The 21994-nt window shown below is 33.1% G+C and overlaps 1 protein-coding gene across 1 annotated transcript in view; it reads left to right on the top strand.

The window, feature by feature from the left end:
• Positions 1-21994, top strand: part of KHDRBS2 (KH RNA binding domain containing, signal transduction associated 2) — a 535898-nt gene that overhangs the window by 175158 nt on the left and 338746 nt on the right. Inside the window, exon 3 of the mRNA XM_028509700.2 lies at positions 376-492. Coding sequence (XP_028365501.1) covers positions 376-492 — 117 coding nt within the window. The remainder of the gene's footprint in view (positions 1-375; positions 493-21994) is intronic.

The raw sequence follows: 21994 nt of genomic DNA, 5'->3' as shown, positions 1-21994 counted from the left end.
TGAAAGTGCATAGATATGTTAAAATTATCTATGTCAAATTTGATTAGAGAAAAATGCCTTTAGAAACTTTATGAAGTATAGTGCTTCTCCCTACTTTCTTAAAAAGGTGATTTATTTATTTGTTCTATAAAGGGTACATTTAACATATTATTAGTCTTGGCATCCTTTTAGGAAGGGACAGGCCTTTTCAAAGGATCCCAGATTAGTATCTGAAATAGTTTCTTGTGTGTGTGGTGTGTGGTGTGTGTATGCATATGGCATAACTCTCTTCTCAAAGGTAAAGTTTGAAAAACCCATAACCCATCAATTATTCTTGGTGGAAATAGTCATTCTTCTCTGCCTTAAAACCAACATTCTATTGATTTTGTTTCCTAGTTCAATTTTGTGGGGAAATTGCTTGGACCAAGAGGAAACTCCTTGAAGAGGCTACAGGAAGAAACGGGTGCCAAAATGTCTATCCTGGGCAAAGGATCGATGAGAGACAAAGCGAAGGTACTGAACTTTGGATTTGATGTTTAACGCATAGAGGAGGTTACCTGTACCCACTGATGGCCAAATTTACAAGTGCATCTCAACTGTTCTCCCATCATTTCCTCTGACTTTCACCTGGTGGGACCATCTGTTGCACTTTGCAATGACTCCTCTATTTTCATAAGAATTAATAATTGGCATTTTTTCAGAACATGTAGTTCTGTACTTATAATCTTTTAAATCATTGTTGTAGGTTGTGATCAAATGCTTTCACTTGAGTGCCTTCTGGAGGATGTTTCTATATGTCTGTGTTCACCTTCTTCAATTTCCTGATGGGTTCCCTTTTCTTTCTTCCACTGCATCACCTCATCACATCCGTTTTATCTCCCTGCTCTATTTCACTTTGATCTTTCCACCTAAAGCAATTTGAAACACTAATCTGAAAATCTAAGAGAGTTCCACATTTTTTGCAGTGTTTTAGTGATATCAAACAACTCACCTGACCCCAAAAGAACAATAGGCTAAGAAATATATCAACATTGATGTTTGAAATGATTTATCTCACATCTGAACTATATCATTTTTCCATTTTATAAAATGATAGCAATTCTCTCTGTGTTAGAATTCAATACTTTGGAACATAAGTATTTCCAGGGATTTATTCTTAAAGAATCTTTTAAAATTCATTGAGAAAGGGTGGATGTATTATGGCAGTATTATTTGACTAGGCCATACTCTTCTGATGGTAACACCTTGCTGTGTTACCATGGAAAATAAAATGTTAAAATATCTGCCCTGACCTGTGTGGCTCAGTTGGGCATGGTTCCACAAAGCGAGAGGCAGCTGTCGTTCCCAGTCAGGGCACAGGCCTGGGCTGCGGGATGGGCCCTTTTGGGGCCCATGTGACAGTCAGCTGGTCGATGTTTCCCTCTCACATTGATGTTTTGATGTTACTCTCCCTCTCTTCTCCCTCCTCTTCTCTCTAAAAGTCAATAAATAAAGTCTTTTTAAAAAATGTTCAAACATCTTTTTTATGACTGTGAGAATTACTTGAACAATAAATAGGAATTTTGTCTTTGGGCTATAAATGGAACATCTTAAATGAAGAAATGTATAGTGAGAAATATCACAGACCTGGTGCATGTTGCATACACAAAATATCTTAACTGTAATAAGTCTGTATGCGGAGCTTAAGGAAGACTATATGACTGCTGTTTTCAGACTGGATCGACAGTCAATTCTAAACTGCGAAAGGGATGCTTCTTACTAGTCTTTTGAGTAACTTTTAGTTATACTGTATATAATTTCAAAAGTAACTACATTCTTTTTAGGTTTTCTATATATGCAGACTTATTGAAATCATAATCCGCATAAGCAGTTATATATTCTTTAATGTTCTCTTTGCTATATGTGTTCTTCAGATATCTCACTGTCTTACAATATAAACTTCATGTTGTATGCTTTTAATCTCTTACATATTCTTTAAGATTTAGATCAGACATCATCTCCCCAGCAGGACTTCCCTGAACAACTATAATAGGCTTATTACTCTCTTTTTCAAGTCACATATTTTACTGAAATTTTCTGTTTATTCCACTAAACTGTAAGCTTCCACATGCCAGAGAAACATCCTTGTCAGTTTTGCCTGTGCAAAGTCTTCATGTAGTTTCTCCCTGTCTTTTAAAATAGATGGGTGTGTATTTCTTATTCCCATATATTTGGAAATTTTTTCCTGTTTATAAAGTTTTAAATTGGATTATTTTTTCCTCTGAGCATGTTAGGTACCAAAATGAGTATTTCAAAATTTAGCATGAAACAAATTTGCTTCCATTAAGTTTCTATTAGGTTTAATTTATTGATATTACTTCTTACTTAAAATCCTGTTTCTCATTGATTATTTTTTGATTCATCATGTTTGGCTATTCTTTGAGTTATTTTCATTGTTCTTTTATAAAATAAAAAACATTTAAGAATAACAATAGTGCCTGGCTGGCGTAGCTCAGTGGATTGAGAGTGGGCTGCGAACCAAAGTATCGCAGGCTTGATTCCCAGTCAGGGTACATGCCTGGGTTGCAGGCCACGGCCCCCAGCAACCGCACATTGATGTTTCTCTCTCTCTCTCTCTTTCTCCCTCCCTTCCCTCTCTAAAAATAAATAAATAAATCTTTAAAAAATAATAACAATAGCAATAATCATAATGTATTATACTATAAAACAACTGTTTTAGAATCTAGTAAGACCCTAACTGCAAAGTATGTTGAACACACAGTGGATATAAAAGTACAGATATGGATATGGAAAGGTTTACCTTAGTAAATGCTTGATTAAAATAAAAATAAATCCTTGGTAAATTATAGAGTAGTATGCTGCTATTTGCTTTTCTGCAGCATCACCTAAACATTCAGGAAGATTTTATATGATTTTATTTTTCTAGCACAATTCTTCATATTTTGTGGTGGAGATATGTATGTGTATATGTATATATACAGCCATACAGGCATATATTTATGCATTCATTGAAGAAGTACTTACTAGACATACTATGTGTCATTCACACTTCTAGTGACAGGTATAAATATGACAAACATGGTTTTGCTCTTGGAGAAACAGACAATAAATAAGTGAATAAACATATACTTATGGGAACTGGTAATTGTTATGGATTAAAAAAAAACAGTAGGGAAAAGAGGCAAATGGTGGTGGGAACAATATTTTGTTACAATGATCAAATTTGAATCTGGATAATAAAAGGAACCAGCCATAGAGAGATCAGAAATAAGAGAGAGAATTCCAACTGTGATGACTGACTCTAAAGGAGAATCCGTGTTCTCATCTGTAACCATATCCAAGAATATACGACTATTATGGCAACTGTAGCCACATCTTTGTTTATAATGACCCTTATTCCGATTCAGCTTCAGCCTGATTTCTTTGCTCACCTTCATAGCAAAACTCACTCAAAATGTCATTTGCAGCCAGTTGCTGTCAACCGTTCTTTAGTGCTTTTCTTCTCAGTCCTCAGGACTGGCTCCTCTTCCTCTTCTAGACCTGCAAACCCAGGCATTAGTATCATTATACTTATGTATGTGTATATTTATATGCTTATGTATGTGTATGAATGAAATGCATATGTATTAGATATTTAATTACATATATGGTATTTATATATTTATCTATATATAAAGCAAATATAAACAGAGAGAGAGAGAGTGAGAACAAACCAAAATATTGAAAGAGATGTATAGAAAGATTGAGAGAAATATCTTTGCCAACTTTTAGGGCCTCAATGAACACAGTATGAGCCATGTAGTCTTAAGATTCAGAGATAGCTTTTTTTATTTGTTTTGTGTTTGTTCAAAAGCAAATCTCATTGAAAGAGGAAATGGAAAATAGCTTGTATGAAATTGAATGGTGCTTGGTAGCTCAAGCCCTACTAAAGTTGGTGTTTGTTTGAAGTTTATATCAGCAGGCATTAAGGAGCTCAACACACAACGGCAAGTCAGTTTTTCACCTTCTATCCAACAAATACGTAGATATATACATAAACGAATGACTTACTGAAGCATACGAGGCACTCCTTTTGCACCTGCAGGCAGAACCTGGGTCAGCAGCCTGCCTGCAGTCCGATAGCCAGGTGCCTTTGCAGAAAAACTGGTTTAATAGCCTTCTTTGCTATTACTGGGCTATGTCACCTTTCTAGGAAATGGTGCAGATTGTTTTTCTGGGCTAAGTATGCTGTTGGGATGATACACAATGTATGTCATAAACTTGATCTTTACCTTATGATGGAAGGAGATATTTGGATAGTTGTCTAAATCAGGACCAAATAACTGTGAAAAAATATTTCTTACATATTAGGGGGACCCCCCCACACCAGGATTTATTTATAAAAAAATATGTATTTATGCTTACATGTTTAAACTTTAGTCAACTTCAAAGTACTCTCCATTGATGCAATACACTTATTGAGACATTTTTCCATGGCTCAAAACAGTTTTTGAACTCATCGATTTTGATGCCTTTTAGTGCGTCTGCTGTTCTTTGTTTCACCTCTTCTACATTGGCAAAACATTTCCTTTTGAGGACTTTTGTCATCCAGGGAAACAAAAAAAGCCACCTTGGGTGAGATGCCGTGAATAGGGAGAGTGGGGTATAGGGTAATGCTGTTTTTGGTCAAAATTTGCTGAACACTCAGTACAATGTAGACAGGCATACTTGTAACTCACCCATCATGAAATGAGCAAATGCATTGAAAAGAATCTTAAAAAAAAAATCACTGAGGCCAAACAGCCTCTCACAACCTCTGCTGGTACATAGATGCAGATAGGTTCCTAGAACGCTCACCTGGTGAGGGAAGCCTGGACTACAACGGGCCCACCCTCCAGAAGATAATTCCTTTTTTTTGCTCCCCCATATTTGCTATGTGTACAACTGTAGATTAAATATTATGCTGTATAGAAAATAAGAATTGGACATGACTCAAACCCTCACAAAATTCAGACATCCTTATCTGTTTAACACTTTGTTTAACAAAGGCAAAAAAGTATCAATTACTTGAATTAGTAGGTAAAAAATGATGAACTCATTTTGTTGTGCTTTCATAGGTCTAACAAGCCATTTTAATCCTTAGAAAAATAGGAAATTTAAGATTTGTTATAAGATTATCATAAAATTAACTGCATGATATAGACAGTAGTTCTAATGCTCTAGTGTAGTAAGATTATAACAAGTTTAATGTTTTTATTTGTTTCTTCATTGTTGTTTTTGATAGTGGTGGGTAAATATTCCTTTACATTTTGTTATATCTAGCCAATAACCCCACATGCAATGAAAGAAAAAAAAACACAAACTAAAATGTAGTCATTTCTAAGATAATACAGTACAAAAATTATACCTTATATTCATGATTTCATCCCCATATTAGTCAGATCACAGAATATGTGAACTCATATTCAACCAAAAACCATCTACCTTGAACAGACGCTAACTTTTTAATTGTGTTGATAAAAGCTATTCTTAGAAAATCTGGAAAGTTAAAGATACAGTATGTTTGCTGTATTTGAAAATACCTGAGGAATTTAACCGGCAGTTCAGAAATTTCTTTAAAGTCTAAGTTCTTCATGCACCATATGGCCAGCTGGTTCTAAATAACCATACATCTGCCAGCTTCATGAACAGCGGCTTCTGGGGATTCTTCAGGGGTAACTTACTGTAGCTTCCGATAGAGTGTTGCTATTTTAAGTAATGCTGATGACGAAGGTGATGAAGGAGAGCAGAGGAACAGTGGTTCTACAATCTTATCTTTGAAAAGAGTGAGGAACAAACACATTATTCTAAGAAAAAAGGTTAGAGATTATCAGACAAAGGCTGAACACACCTAGATAAGAGTGAGGAAATAGGAAATCATGAAAGATCTTTCATCCTTATCTATTGTCCTTAAATGGAAATCACAAATGACCATGTTGCAAATAAAATTACATTTGTAATGCAAGGTATTTTGGTACATCTATTAATAAGCTTGTTTGAAATTATAGCAGGTGGTTTTAAAACAGGAGTTGAATATATGTTGAAAGTAAAGTGCTGTTTGGTGGTGCATTATTTGAAAATGTGTGATAATTCTCAAGGCAAGTCTTTCTCTCTTTGATGTGCTAATAATGTGCAGTTTCTGTTTTATAATATGTCATGTATTTGGTGATGGAAGCTATAGTAAATCCTTTCCGAATCCATGGCAAGACTGATTTTCATCAACAACAAAATCAGTAAAAGTCTTCAAAGTAATGCGTCTGCCTGGTGGGCAAGGAGAGTGTGAACCCCACACCAGTCCTGTGTTCTCAATTTCGCTTCTGGGCTCTGCCTCACACGAAACAGCCGGATAGTCTCTCAAGTCCTGATGCGTGAGCCCACACTCTTTGCTTGTCAGTCAGACTGGAACTGGTCACAGAAACTTTTGTTTCAACTTTTTAATATTCCTAACAACAAAGCAATTGGTAATCCCACAAAACCAAGAGCTTAGACTCTCTGATTTTAATTTAAGCTGTGTCCATGATAAACTACCCAGTAGATTAACATTTCTTTCTCAATTTCCCCCTGCAGAAAAGAATGTCTAGCTCATCTTGATTTCCAAACAGAGATAGAGAAATAAGCATAATAGATTGCACAAGTAAACTTGAATTTGTGAAGAATAAGGAATGTGTCATAAATTACAGATAGGTGGGGTTTTACTTTTATTTATTCACTGCATTTTTCTGTTTTTCTGATCTGAAGTCTGAGAAATTATAGTAACATTAAAACACCCCACCTGAACAGTAGCATATGTTATTAGGAATGTTTTATTATAAATATATATTTTGTGTGAATACAATGAAACTTGTGTTTCCATGGTAAACCAATACAAGATTATTTCAATCTGTGACATATTTGGACTACAAGTGACCAAATCATCAAAATAGTTAAGTTTGAGTTGAAGAGTGAAATATATTATGATATTAATGAAAAATAATAATTCACATTAGCATTTTCAACTCTTTTATATATAATCATGCACTCTAATGTGCTTTTACCTTAGACTAAAAAAAAAAAAAACTAAACTAAAAGTCATAAATCTGCCCATGCTCAAGTCTTCATAAGTTTGAAGAGTAGAGGATAAGGTAGCAATGTTTTATGTATGGTGAATCAAAGTTATATATGATTTTAAATCATTAATTTCCTCTAGTCATGGTTTATTCACAGCTAGATAAATTTATTTTAATTTTTTTTTGTAATTAAGACCTGCTGTTTGGAAACTTCCAAGGACCTATACACACAGGATCATATACCAAAATATACTATTTAATATTACTAGTACATAGTTTTTCCTCCATTGTCACTTGTCACTTGCTATAGGGACTGCACTTATTTCCCATGAGGAGTGAAAGAAGGGCATCACAGAATCAAGCTATCTCACATCATGTAGTAGGGAATTTTTATTTATCAAGCTATTAAAAAATCCAATATATGAAGAGAGAAAATGTCTATACATTTCTCATTCTTTAAAAATGTATTGTTGTTCAGTTACAGTTGTCTCCCTTTTTTTCCCTATTTCTGTCCTCTACTCCATCCTCCCCCACTCTCACAGTCAATCCTTACCACTGTTGGTGCCCCTGTAAGTCAGAACTACTATAAAGAATTTTTTTTTACCATTGAGAAAGTCTATCTTTTTTTTCTCCTGAGCTGTATTGTTGCCTCAAAATGTTATAACCAAAACTCAAATGAGAGATAACAAATGTAGAAAGAGACCAGATATGTCTTGGCAATATTTAAATTCTACATTCTGTATTAAACTGTATTACACTGTAGCAGTTTAATATATGGTTGCAAATTCTTTGAATTTCTTTTAAAAATTGATGAGTAGGGTCTAATTCTATTCCCTTTAAATCTGGATAGTTTCAGTGACTTGTTTGTAACAGACTGCAGAGAAGTTGTTGCTTCATGATTTTTTTAATGAAACATATATATTTATATATAAAGATTTTATTTATTTATTTTTAGAGAGGGAAGAGAGGGAGAGAGAGAGAGAGAGAGAGAGAGAAACATCAATGTGCGGTTGCTGGGGGTTATGGCCTGCAACCCAGGCATGTACCCTGGCTGGGAATCGAACCTGCGACACTTTGGTTTGCAGCCTGCACTCAATTCACTGAGCCATGCCAGCCAGGGAAATTTATATATTTCTTAAGATTTGATTTATTTATTTTTAAAGAGAGGGGAAGTGGGGGAGAAAGAGAGGAAAAGAAACATCAGTGTGTGGTTGCCTCTCATGCACCCCCTACTAGGGACCTGGCCCACAACCCAGGCATGTGTCCTGCCTGAGAATTGAACCAGTGACCCTTTGGTTTACAAGCTGACAGTCAATCCAGAGCCACACCAGCCAGGGCTGATTTCTAAGCTTAGGTTGGAAAACACTGTGAGTCTTTTGTCATTTGCAAGAACACTATCTTTTGTAGCTGTAAACTGCCTGACAAAGATTCTGATAATCCTGGGTTGTCCTTGGGAGGCATTCAAAGTCCTATGAGAAGCCTTGTATATGTACCAGTGGGAAGTCCCAGTTGAGCCTAGCCTTTGAGTGATCCCAGTCTAGGCACTACACATGCAAGTAAAGAACTCTCCAAATGATGTTAGCCTTTAGCATTTGAATGATCACCAACTGCTTGAGTTTTCCTGCCTGCAGGTCCAGGCTCAGGGAGCAGATAGAGTTTATCCTCATTGTACTCTTTCTAAATTCCTTACCCACAGAATTAATACACAATGAATGGTTATTTTAGGCAACTAATTTTGGCATGGTTAGTCATGCAACACTAGTTAATTGGAACACATTCTTACTACTTTATATGCGTGATTCTTTTTTGTTTTTTAATTTAATCTTTATTGTATTTTTATATTATTTATTTATTTTTAGAGAGGCAAGGGAGGGAGATAGAGAGAGAGAGAAACATCAATGTGCAGTTGCTGGGGGTTATGGCCTGCAACCCAGGCATGTACCCTGGCTGGGAATCGAACCTGCGACACTTTGGTCTGCAGCCTGCGCTCAATCCACTGAGCTACGCCAGCCAGGGCTATTGTATTTTTTTCCATTACCAGTTAGTCCCCCCAGCAATCACCAGAGTGTTGTCCATGTTCATGAGTCCTTTTTCTTTTTTGCTCAAGCCTTCCACTCCCTCACCTCCCCACTCCACTAACTGTCATCCTGCTCTCCATATGATTCTCAACATTGTTAGCAATTTTCCGAATACTAGATTCATTCTCTTGCATTTCTACTGTCCTCTTCATGGCGATTACTACACACTGATAATTTATGGGGTTTTGCGTGGATTTGTGTGTTTTATGCTTTATGTTATTGTTTTATTCCTTATAATATATTTTCAACTTGTTTGAATTCTCAAATCAAATGATTGAAGCACTTAACAAAGTTTTATTTCAGAGTTGCCATAAGAGAAAAGGTTTCTAAGAGGCAATTTGAAGATTTCTTCTTGATAGAGGCACTTTATGCGACGTGGACACCAAATATGGAGCATTCTAGTTAAAAAGTGTTAGGCTAATTATAAAAGCTGGTTTAAGGTCTTTGCACCTTTGAGTGTCTGGTTTAATGTCACATGACTCAAGATTAATTGGACATGCAATTCTAATTTCTATGTAAGGCTTCTTAATTTTACTACAAGCTAAGACAGCAAGAGCTCAGGTATTTTATCAGGGAGGCTAGATGGATCCCATAAGAGGAAGTAAATTGCACCATATACAAAGTACCAGACTGAGAGTAAGACAGTTTTTTTTTTTCAGTCCCTTTTTTGATCAAGTTGGGTGACTGAAGATTTGTCTTAGCCAGATAAAATAAAAATAAAAACTGGCATTTTTGTGCTGAGAACATAAACTGAATTTGTTGGTTTATAAAGAGCAGGACAGGATGATAGCTAGTGGAGAGGGGAGGCTAGGGGATGGAGCGACTGAGCAAAAAGGAAAAAGGACTCCTGGACAGGACCACAGTGTGGTAACTGCTGGGGGAAGGGAGATCTAGAGAGACTAAAAGGTAATGTAAAAAAAATTATAATAAGGATTAAATTTTAAAAAGCATATGACCATCTAACCACTATACCTAGCCTGAAACTAATGCAAAACTAATATAAAATAATATTGAATGTAACTGTAATTGAAAAAAAAGTAAAAATTAAATAGAAAACAAAGAGAAAAAATAAGTGATTTTTAAAATATTTCTTATAGACTGTAGAATTTAGCTGTGGGATTAAGTTATTTGATACATGACCGTCAAGATTACTTGCAATATCTATACCCATTGTCATTTATTTTTTACCAGTTTCCTATATTAGAGAAGAATTTCTAAGCAGAATCCTAAGGTGACTCAATTTGGTGATATACATTGAGGTATTGTTAGTAATATTTTATATTATTTAGTCCTGCACATATATTACATATTTAGTGACTTATCTCTCTTGCTACATATTTTGAATAATATTAATAATATCTGCTTTATTTTTTTACCTTGCATCCTATCTTTGCTTTGCCTACATATGCAGTAACCAAAGCAACTGACCCCTCTGAATGTGTCTGCATTTAATAGAATCGGGTATTAGCAGAAACATTTCCTACATAGCTTTACTTTGCTAATTGTAAGACATAATACATTTTTAATTTTACAAGTAATTTTAATGCTAAGCCAAGTGAGAATGATTATCTTAAAAGTTAAATAATAAAGATATTTCATTTCTTAGAAAAGCCTTTGTTGAAGAAGTTGTTATATGTGCATGTTTTTAGAAAGATGCTGTTAAATGTTTGCTTTAAATTGTTGAAACTTGATCCCAATATAAGCCATGTTCTTTGAAGAGAAACTTGGATGACTTGTTCTAGCACAGCTTGGGGAATTTGGAGAGACTAGAATTTAGGTAGTTAGAAGGATAATGGGCCCAGAGTGGGATTGCTAAAAAGAAAATCCTGCACTTAACTTAAGTGCACTATCAGCCCTAATTTGGATTCTGAATTTCATTAGTTGCAGTGATGTTTATTTGCCTTTGTATTATGTTTTCTCCTTATTAGTTAATTCCACAAGTCATTTAAAAGTTGAATAGTGGTTTTCCCAGTCATATATAGCTGAATCTTACCTTACCAATTTTCAACTAGTGTGCCTCAGGAATTTTTAAAAACTGCAACACCTGACTATTTAGTCAGGGGCACTGACCTCTTTTCTCAGCCAACACAATAGCCATCTGGTGTGAATGAATCAAAATTATACCTACTTTGTTTTGTCAGATGGGCAAAAACTATAAGGTACTTTTTGGAATGCCACAAAATTTTAGTAATTAGCTTATGTGTGTCATGAGATGAAAAGGTTTCGAGTCACTGCCTTAGCTGAGTTGAGCTGTACTGAATGCCTGAAAATTTGTTTGAACACTTGACAACTCTTAATAGAAAGTAAAGAGGTCTGTATTCTGGCTACAGGTAATGATACTGAACAAAATCCACAGAAAGACAACGTCACCAGCTCCTCAACCTAATGAAGAGTAAATAACATTACTGAGTTCAGTAATGTTGCTTTCTGTGACTGTTGGTTCATGACAGTGAAGCCAAAATGACTGAGGGAAATGAAATGCCCAGGGTATAAATAAAATCTTATATGTTTTTCTGGGAACAAAATCGATTGCCCCACTTGATGTTTTGCAGCCAGGACAATGTTTTTTTGCTCTTCCAGGGATGCTTTTTGCAAGGTGTTCTAACTGCACTGTGCCCGCCAATTATCCAATGCTGCTTGTTAATTAAGCATACCAAAGGTTAATACGAAAGGAGTTTTATGTATTTTATTAATATCTAAATATCAGAAATCATCTAGACTTTGTAGGTATATAATTATTAACATGTACAATTCTGGCATTACTATGGGGTTTAAAAAAGAGGCAAAGTATAGTCCTTGATTCAGAGAATTTGGAGTGTCTCCAAATGCTTTCACATTCACATTCCCATTCCCATTTCTGGACTTTATTTGCTGCTTCCTTTTTCTCAATAATAGGCTTACTGTTTTCTCTTCCTTTTATAAGTTTTGCATGTTTAGAAAAATACTTTATTTCTGTCATTTGGCACATTTAGAGAATATTTTTCCTAGTAGTTCAAATTTTTTTCTTTTCATCTATCTACCTTTAAAATAATTTAAAACTAAAGTAATTTAAAATCAGAATAATTTTCCACCATTTATATACTGAATCACTCTCATTTCTATTTTATTGAGTATTACTGGAATGTGTGAGAGATTTATTTAGCAGTTGCACCATATTATATTTACTTAAATAAAACTCATCTATGTCAGTAGTCGTCCTGATAAATCCAGGAACATAAACAATAAAGAATAAAATAGTAAGCGGCCAACTGAATAGACATATCCTATCTTGTCTTGAGTTAATATGTTCAGGATTTCAGTTCTATATTTTTAGATTTAAAAGTTTTATTAATACTTTAATGAAATAATCTAAATCTAAATTAATCTAATCTAAATAAGTAATCTAAATATTGTTATGAGTATTATTTTTCTTACAGAATATTTTAAAATTTGAACAAAGAAAGACGTTGTTGTGGTGTGTTTTTTTCTTTTTCTTTTTTTTTTGCAACTTTCTGGCTTTAATGTAGGAATCTGGGGCATAATAATTAAACCTGAGCAATTCTTAATGTTATGCAGATGCCTGTGTGGTTGATAGTTTTTATTCCATCGATCGGAGGTATAACATGTTTCCAAGTCATGCATGCACACAGGCACATAGTACATTGGTTTATGTAATTTTGAAGTTGGCAGAGAAGGTGAAGATATTAGTTTAATTCATTTATTTTTATAGCAAAATATATTATTGCCAAAGAGACAATAATTTGCTTGTGAATCCTGGGAAATTACTAAAAATAATTATTAGATATAGAAAAGAAACAAACATGAAAATACCTTCCTTTAACTAGCAGATTAGTATCAAGGAACCATAGCATTGGAAGAGATAGGCTTTACTACACTTTCTCTTGATGTTACTTGAACTATTACACCCAATATAATCAGAAAAAGAAGGCAAATTATTTTAAATAATGTAAAATTGTTTTAAATAATGTAAAATACACTACATAAGATTGAGTTGACCATGATGCTTCATCATGATCTGGCCTCTATAAAATCGAGTAGTTTATTATAATTTATTTAAAAAAAATGCCTTCATCCATCCTCCTTTCTGTTTCATAGACAGAGCACACCCTGGATGGAAAAGGGAAAAAGAGCTCCTGTGCTGGGATGCCTGAGTCAGCAGCCGACAAGACACCCTGGGGTGTGGCAGCTGTCTGCACTCAGTGGCATCACAGTCAGAGAAGTGCGGTAACCACTCGGCAACGCTGGCCCACCCTCAGGGGAAGACTAGGAGCACCCGGGGTTCTTCTGAGAAGTCTTCCTGTTTCTAGAGCTCCTAGCTTCCTTTTCAGGAGGACAGGGTTCTTCTCACTTCTTCACCTCTGTATACTTTTATAGGTTAGAAAATGGATCACAGTATTTTTTACCCCACATGTCATACACTTTCTTATATATTGCTATAAATTATTAAAATTATAAGCCAAAAATGTAATTTTATTATTGACATTTTCCCTCTAACCATTAGTTTTATTAAAACCATCAGGGCCAGACTATTACTCTTTTTTTGCCTCACTTGTATTGGGAAATAACTTATATAAATGAAAATCTACCGTTTTAAAGTATACAGCACTCATACTTTTGTTCTTATTACCACTATCAAGGAAGAATACTTCTGTCACTCCAAAATTTCCTTTGGGCTTCACTCATACCCTGGTTCCAGTGACCATGGGTCTGCTGTATGTTGCTACCATTTAGATTTTTCCTAGAATTATATAAAATTATCTACACAGTATAGATGTATGGCCAAATTCCTTCAGTTACCATGTTTTTGAGGATTCTCCATGGTGTGTGTGTGTATCGGTAGTTTGTTCTGTTTCATTCTGAGAAGGTTTCCCTTGTGTGGCTACACCACAATTTGTTTCTCCATTTTTCTTTAGGTGGAAATGTAGATTGTTTCCAGTTTTGTCCATCATGAGTAAGGCTGCTGTGAAGCTTCATGTATGCATTTGTATTGATATATGATTTCATGATAAAGAATTTTGAAAGTATATATCAAAACTTAAAGCACAAGGACATTTATACCATCTTTTTCATTAATATAATAAACATATTTATCATAGGAATGTACATTTTTAGAGAGTTAGAAAGAAGTACTCCTAATGTATTGGTTGTATATTTACTCTCTGATTTTTAGGATGGTTTATTAGACATTAGTAACATTTATTAGTTCTGTGAAAGACTCTTTCATCAGCTATTCATTTTTCATTCTGCAAATAATCATTTCTAAATCAAGTTTGGGGAGAACATTTTTTCCAGCACTGCTCTGCATTAGGATACCAGAGTTTAGCAGCGAACTGGAGATTTGGATTCCCTAGTCAGAGAGATTAGATTTGTTAGATAAATGAAGCCATCTGCATCAATTTAAATAGTTCTACCAAATTGATTCATGAAATGTCTAATATTTCCATGTAATTGGCAGTGGCATTTTCAAAACGCTGTAACTGAGAGGAAAATTTAACCTTCTCTGAAGAATTGCATACTCTAGGGTTGATACTTTAGAAAATTGTATTGTTCTAAGGGAATACTCACCAAAGAATTAGATCAGACTTTGAACAGATGCTGCAAGATCCCTGTTTTATTGCTGGTGCACTGGAGTGGTGATATTAAAAGTCTTCATCTCCTCCCTCGCATCTGATGTTCAAGCAGATTTTCCATTTCTCAGCTCTGACAGTTTAGTGGTGAATCTCGTGTGGCTGTTCCAAAAAAAAAAAAATTAGTGATTTCTTTTTACTTTTCTCCTTTACTGTAAAATTAAACTCTAGTCATTAAGTTCAATGTATATATTTTTATTGAGGCTGTAGAGAGTCTTTTCCTCCAATGGGAGGTGGGGGCTTTATTTCAGATGATAGTATCTTTTCTCTTACTCAAGGAAATTTATTTCTTAGTAAAGGATTTATGTGTATATATGTGCATTCACCTAAAAATAAATAAAAATGCAAAATCTATGTGTGATATTAATAGAGTTTTATCTATGTTATTTTAATCCTTGAGTTCCATATAATTGCTTTACTAGGGGAAAACCTGGACATTGATTTATTATGAAAATCCAGAAATCTGTTAAAATGCCATGCTTACTTCTGTTTTATCTTAAATTTCAGATCTTTTCTGCTGCTTAAATTCCAGATCTTTTTCTCCTTTGTGCTGCATTAGTGGTACTGAATGCAAATGAATCATTCAGCTATTTTATGTAATTGAAGATAGGCACATATAGATAATTGGAGAATATTTGTCTCCCATGGGAGTTACAAATTAATTTCTAAACTTAGTTATGTTCCTCATAATTTTACTTATTCACAAATTTTGGACATTATAGAAAATGATAGGCATTGTTTATTCAGTTAGAAAATATTTGATACCTTTTATAAAACAGTTTCATAACAAGGATGTTACATAAATTGGGCATGTCATAAAAGTTATTTAAAGATTTTCTTCAGTGCTATATATACATCATTCGTATTGGAAAAAAAATCTTCCTCCCCAAATGTCAAGACATACAAGACAGCTGGCTGTATTAATGTTGACAAATGAGTATTATTGCTATACCTAATATTTTATTACGCATGTTACTAAAATTTAGGTATGAATTATTTATATTTTAACATTGTTAAAGTATATGCTATCAAATATTATGTCTGGATAATTATTATATAACATTTCTAACATATGAGACTACTACCCATATGTAGTAGAATTATACTTTAATTTGTGGCCATGGTTAATTTTTTTGAGGATTGTGTAACTCTTTTGAGGATTGATTTGAGGATATAATTTGCAAGATCCACCTGTACACAAAAATGTTACCATTTTTATCATTTGTCCAAATAATTGAAAAGAATTCCAGTTGTAGGTCAGAGAAAGTAACTTTAAGACTCAAGAGAAAAATAAAATATTATCATTTCTCAACTTTACTTACCTTGCATACATACTTGCACGCTACCTGTACCCTATACACAGAGGGCCCTTGTGGGTAATCCCCTGTGTTGACAAGCAGATTTTCCTATTCTATCAAACTGATTAGTTGACAGTTGAACATTGATTTAGATAAGCAGGGTATTTGCTAATGTCTTTAAGAAAGCAAGTTGCCAATGAGTGTTACTGGTATGATATTGCACATACATATCCTCATGCATAAAAACATAATCTCATATTTTTAAAAAGTATGGTAAAATATATATGACAAGAAGGCTCACTAAAGATATATGGCAAATGTGAGCATATATGAAAATTAGTGGCTTTAGGGTAAATAAGGATTTTATTTTATTTTTTTAATATGGATTTTAAATTATATGACTAATATAAGAACCAGGTGAACATTATAATGGCTATATGTAAGCACAAAATGTCTACATAAAACAAGTAGTTTGTTTTTAGGTCAACCAGCCTATTGACAAAAGGTCAAATCTGTTTACGGAGATGCAGATGACATGTTAACGTATTGTATTCTCAACTATTTGCATTGAAATACTCTGTTCCAAAAAGCACTAATAATAATAGCCCTAACTCTTATCCAGATGTTGCCACATTGAGCTCAGTATTCTTTGAAAACTGTAGTTTTGTTCAGTTTAAAAAATAAAACATACATTTTATTTACATCCATATTTCTCTGATTGCTTAATTTTAGATAGGTACTTATTAAATACAATTGTAACTGAAAAAACATCCTAGATTTTCCCTGCAACTTTATGAACTTTATAATTTTCTTCAACACACTGTCCCTACACAAACCACTACATTCCAGTATTGATCCCGCACTCCCTTCATATTGCAAGAAAACAAAAAGTGTTCAGTGGGCTACTTATTTTCATAGTGAATAGTCATCTCTTAAGCTCCAATGTACTAGATGGGATAACTGTGTAGCTGGTATTCTGGATTATTCACTATTTTATTGTTATTTTAAAATATATATATTTAGCACTTCTGATATGGATGATTTTCCATACATGTTGGTCATACAGCAGTTAATTTTTTTAAAAGACAAAAATCATACCAGTTTAGGGTTTAAATTCTCTTTTACATATGTAGACATTAAAATAAAGAAGTGATACATGTAACAAGAATATAAATAAAAATAGTACAAATAAGATTTTAAAAAACAAAAATACTCACAAAAAATCAACATCTATACCAAAACTACGTGGTGGTTACCCTCCACAAATCCCAAAGTACTAGTTGGTGGAAATAAACCAATGAAAGCTCCTAGGTGCTTAAATGCTATCATCATTTGTGGAGGAAAAGCAGGAAGGAAAAAAAGCAGTATGGTGTCTGATGGTACAAGAACAGGAAAATCCCCAAATAATATTTTGTCAGGTAAATTTAAGGACTGACACTAAAGATGTTTTTGTATCACAGTTCATGGGCGAAATTGCATTCACTTCAAGATTTGAAGATCCTAAAAAAGTCTAGGTCCTATGAGCTCTTGAAATTCTAAGGCATAGCCACACAATGAGAGAAACTGCGGGAACAGCCCCGAACTTAACAAAAGAAATAAAGGGGAGGCAAATTAAATGGAATATTTATCTTAAATGGGCCATTGAGCAGAGAAGGCAGATGGAATGAGTTTATGTATAGCAACAGGCTAAATTTTTACCTCTATGAGTTCAAATGGAATGAGTTTATTGAGTTACCCCCATGGCATATTCTATCATTTATATAATAAAAAGAAGTATAAATATAAATAAATGTAAACTTTGTGCTTGAAACACTTTTTCCCAACAAAAGTTAGGAAATCTGTTTACTTCATGGTTAGGTGTCTGTAGGTGTCAGAAACTAACTTGAAATGGCTGTTCAAAGACAAACCAGTGTGAGGATCCATAAGGACAGTAATTCTGGTTAGTTGAAATACATCAAATGTTTTTTATTCCATGACAGAAGTATACCATGCCACCTATTAAAACTACTTGCTCAAAAGTTGAATCTGTTTTTTACCAACTTTTTAGATATAATTAAAATATATGGGATGGGAGTAAAAGACAGAAAACTGTACTTGACCAACACTTAAATAAAAAAGATTTTTAATTTATTAAAAAAAGAAACTACAGAACAGGGAAGAACATGTAAAACAACACAGTAGTGATAGAATAAGCAAAAACCAGCCTGTCACAGCACCACAGGGGAAAAAATGTCTTGGTGTCTCCTGGAAGAACAAGTATGATAAAATAAGAGTTCGAGGACAACCAAAAACTGAAAGAGACTTAGAAACATTTGAACCAATCACAGTGCATGCACCTAATTTAAATCCTCATTCTAAGAATGAAGTGTAAAAAATACATAATTTGATAAATAAATACTAACTTCATGATTGCAATTAAAGTTTTATTGTTGCTTTTTATAAGTGGTAATGGTATTGGGGTCATTTTTAAAAAGTCTCTGTCCTTTGGATACTGAAATAAAGATAAACATTTTTAGGAAAATAAGGTAGTTATACCAAAGAACAATTTTTTATTAAACTATAGTTGGTATCAAACATTATATTAGTTTCAGATTTATATCATAATGATTTAATATATACACATGTTGTTGTGATTATCATATTAAGTCTAGTAATCATCTGTCATCAATACAAAATTATCACACTATTATTGATTATATTTCCTCTCACCATTTTCACTCATCTCTCAACTCCCCTAGCCTCTGGAAACCATTAGTTTGTTCTTTATTTCTATGAGTTTCTTTTTGTTTTATTTTGCATGTTTGCTTATTTTATTGAATTTTTTCAAAAAATCCCACATATAAGTGAACTCATGCAATATTTGTCTTTCTCTGTCTGGCTTATTTTCATTTAACATAATACCCTCTAGGTCCATCCATGTTGGTGCAAATGCCAAGATATCCTTTGTTTTTATCACTGAGTAATATTTCATAAAGAAGATGTGATGTATATACATATCATCTTCTTTATTCATCATCTGTTGATGGGCACCTATACTGTTTCCATACGTTGGCTATTGTAAATAATGCTATAGTGAACATATCAGTGTAGATGTCTTTTCAAACTAGTATTTATCCCTGGCTGGCATAGCTCAGTGGATTGAGTGCGGGCTGCGAACCAAAGCATTGCAGGTTCGATTTCCAGCCAGGGTACATGCCTCGGTTGCAGGCCATAACCCCCAGCAACCGCACATTGATGTTTCTCTCTCTCTCTCTATCTCCCTCCCTTCCCTCTCTAAAAATAAACAAATAAAATCTTAAAAAAACAAACTAGTATTTATCTTTTCCTGGGTTAAGTACCCAGAGTGGGATTGCTAGGTCATATGATAGTTCTATTTGTAATTGTTTTAAATACAAAAATAAGGTTACAAAGCAATTTTTAAATTAAAAATAGTGATAACAAAATACTTCTCCCTGAGACAGAAAGATACCAATATCTTCAAAGTACTTTCATAGTATATTAAAATTAGGAAGAGGAAACTTATAAGCAACTGAGAATATTAAATGGAGAAAACAGCAATGGAGAGAATATGCAAAATTTAAAAGATGTCTAAGACAGTAAAGTTTAAATGATCATTACTATAGTGTTTTAGAAGAATTTTGTGCCATTTCAGGCTGTCAACATGTCAAACTGGGATAAGGAGCCATCAAAATTAAATTCCAGTTTTATTAATTACATGAATTTCACAAAGCTGGCAAATTTAGAGAGATTTGATCATTATTAGAGTGATCTTCTTTTGATTTTTATATATGGAAATGATTAATTATTTATACATTATTATTTGTAAAATACACTTTTATTTTACAGTTTGCTATTGTTCTGGCTTTTTTTTAACATGTAGACAAATGGAGAGAGATTTCTCTGAGTTATTTGTACTGCTTATGCATCCCACGTTTCTATTTGTTGTTTTATTGGTACTCATGAGGATTGTGATAAATACTTTTAATATACTTTAATGGGTTACTGTTAAAAGAAATTGTGCACTGCCACAATAGAGACAGCATTTACATTAAATTGCATTACAGGGCTACAATTAAATAGAATGATGAAAAAAATAAAAGCCCGAAGAAGCAATTCTTTAGAGCCTGGAGAAATTAGATTCCTTAATAAACAATTCAAGAAGATGATCAACAGAATTTCTATAACTAAACAAAATCATTCAGTCTATACAATCACTATTGAAGATTAATGATCTCTCTTTTAGAAAGATTGATATGTCTGCATATTATTTTATCTTGGTAAACTACTGTAGTAATATTTTTGCTTTCAATATCTATCTACGGTGAATCATTTTATTTTTAAAGTTATGACTTTAAATGGGTTTATATATGACAAAAGTATAGTAATTTATGTTTTTCTTTAAAAAATTATTTAGAGGAATTTTCAGTCTGTGCTTTTCTACCTGCCATGTGCTTGAGTATAGACAGAAAAAGATGTTACAAAAAGGCATATTTTTCAAAAATATGTTTAAGAATAGTATAGCCCCTGGCTGGCGTAGCTCAGTGGATTGAGCGCGGTCTGCGAACCCAAGTGTCACAGCTTCGATTCCCAGTCAGGGCACATGCTTGGGTTGCAGGCCATGACCCCCAGCAGCCGCACACTGATGTTTCTCTCTGTCTCTCTTTCTCCCTCCCTTCCCTCTCTAAAAAATAAATAAATAAAATATTTAAAAAAAGAATAGTATTAATAAATTGTTAGTAATATTCATTTAGTCATTCTGCTTTTATCTCTACATTACAATCTAGTTCCTTTGTGCATTAAAATCATGTCATTTTTTGTTTATTACAATAATATTCAGTGTAGGTATACTGGCCTTAAGCATTTACAAGATGGTCAGTGTGTGGAGTGGAAAGTAAATATTATAAATTATGTTCTTAATTTTTATGAGGATATTATTGTTTACTAAAATAATATGTTAAATTATATATACATGTAACATATTTATGTGTTTTCTTATATAAGGAACATGTCTAACAATTTATATTGGTAGAGGCATATGATAAATAAACTTCAGAAGATAATGGTCTAATGCTTTGAAGATGTAAATAACTACATATATGTTAAAAAGTAATGGTATAGTTTTAAACAACAGGGAAATATAAGTGGTAAAATCTTGTTCTTTGATTTTTAGCAATATTTGTATTTTATATTAAAATTTTTTGTGTGCTTAAGACATTTTAAGAATTATTTAGGTATGCAAAAAATAGTTATATCAAATATTCTGAAATTTATTATGATTATAGTCTCATTCTAACTTCACTCAAATTATAAACATGTTGCTGACTGAAATGTAGCATCTAAATGCTACAAAATATTATGGAAACTGTAAATGTATTTTTTCATTCTTTTTGTTACTTTAGTGATAAATGTAGTATGATAAATGTATTTTAATAAATGTTTTTCTGTGATCTCTAAAAATATCATATATTTCCTTACTTAGGCATTTGAAAAGGAATAATCACAAAATTAATGTTTTTGAATAAAAATTATTTTTCAAATTAAATTGCTATTTTGGGTCACATTTTAGCCCTTAAAAAAGAAATTATAAATTAGAAGCTGCAATAATAACACAAGGATAAATTTTGTCAAGATACAAAAGACAAAAGACAAAAAATCTAATGAAAAATTACAACTAAAAGAAAGCAACATTTAAATATTAATATTATTGTCTTCATAACATTTTCTGTATAACCCACATAATTTACCTAGAATTTCTTCATCTAGTAAGAAGACCAATAATATGTAAACTTCTGGTTACCTAGAAACTGAAACACAGGAAGATAAATATATACTCTAGACTTATTATTGATTCAGACAGATTGGTAACTCAAACAGGTATGTAGCCTTTGGCAAACCTGAAGATGCTTTAGAATATGAAAAATTCCCACTCAGCTCACTAAACATTTTTA

Source organism: Phyllostomus discolor, chromosome 4 (assembly GCF_004126475.2).
Source record: "Phyllostomus discolor isolate MPI-MPIP mPhyDis1 chromosome 4, mPhyDis1.pri.v3, whole genome shotgun sequence".
NCBI lineage: Eukaryota > Metazoa > Chordata > Mammalia > Chiroptera > Phyllostomidae > Phyllostomus > Phyllostomus discolor.
The sequence above is the reverse complement of the archived record's forward strand: the minus strand, read 5'-3'. Positions and strand labels throughout refer to the sequence as shown.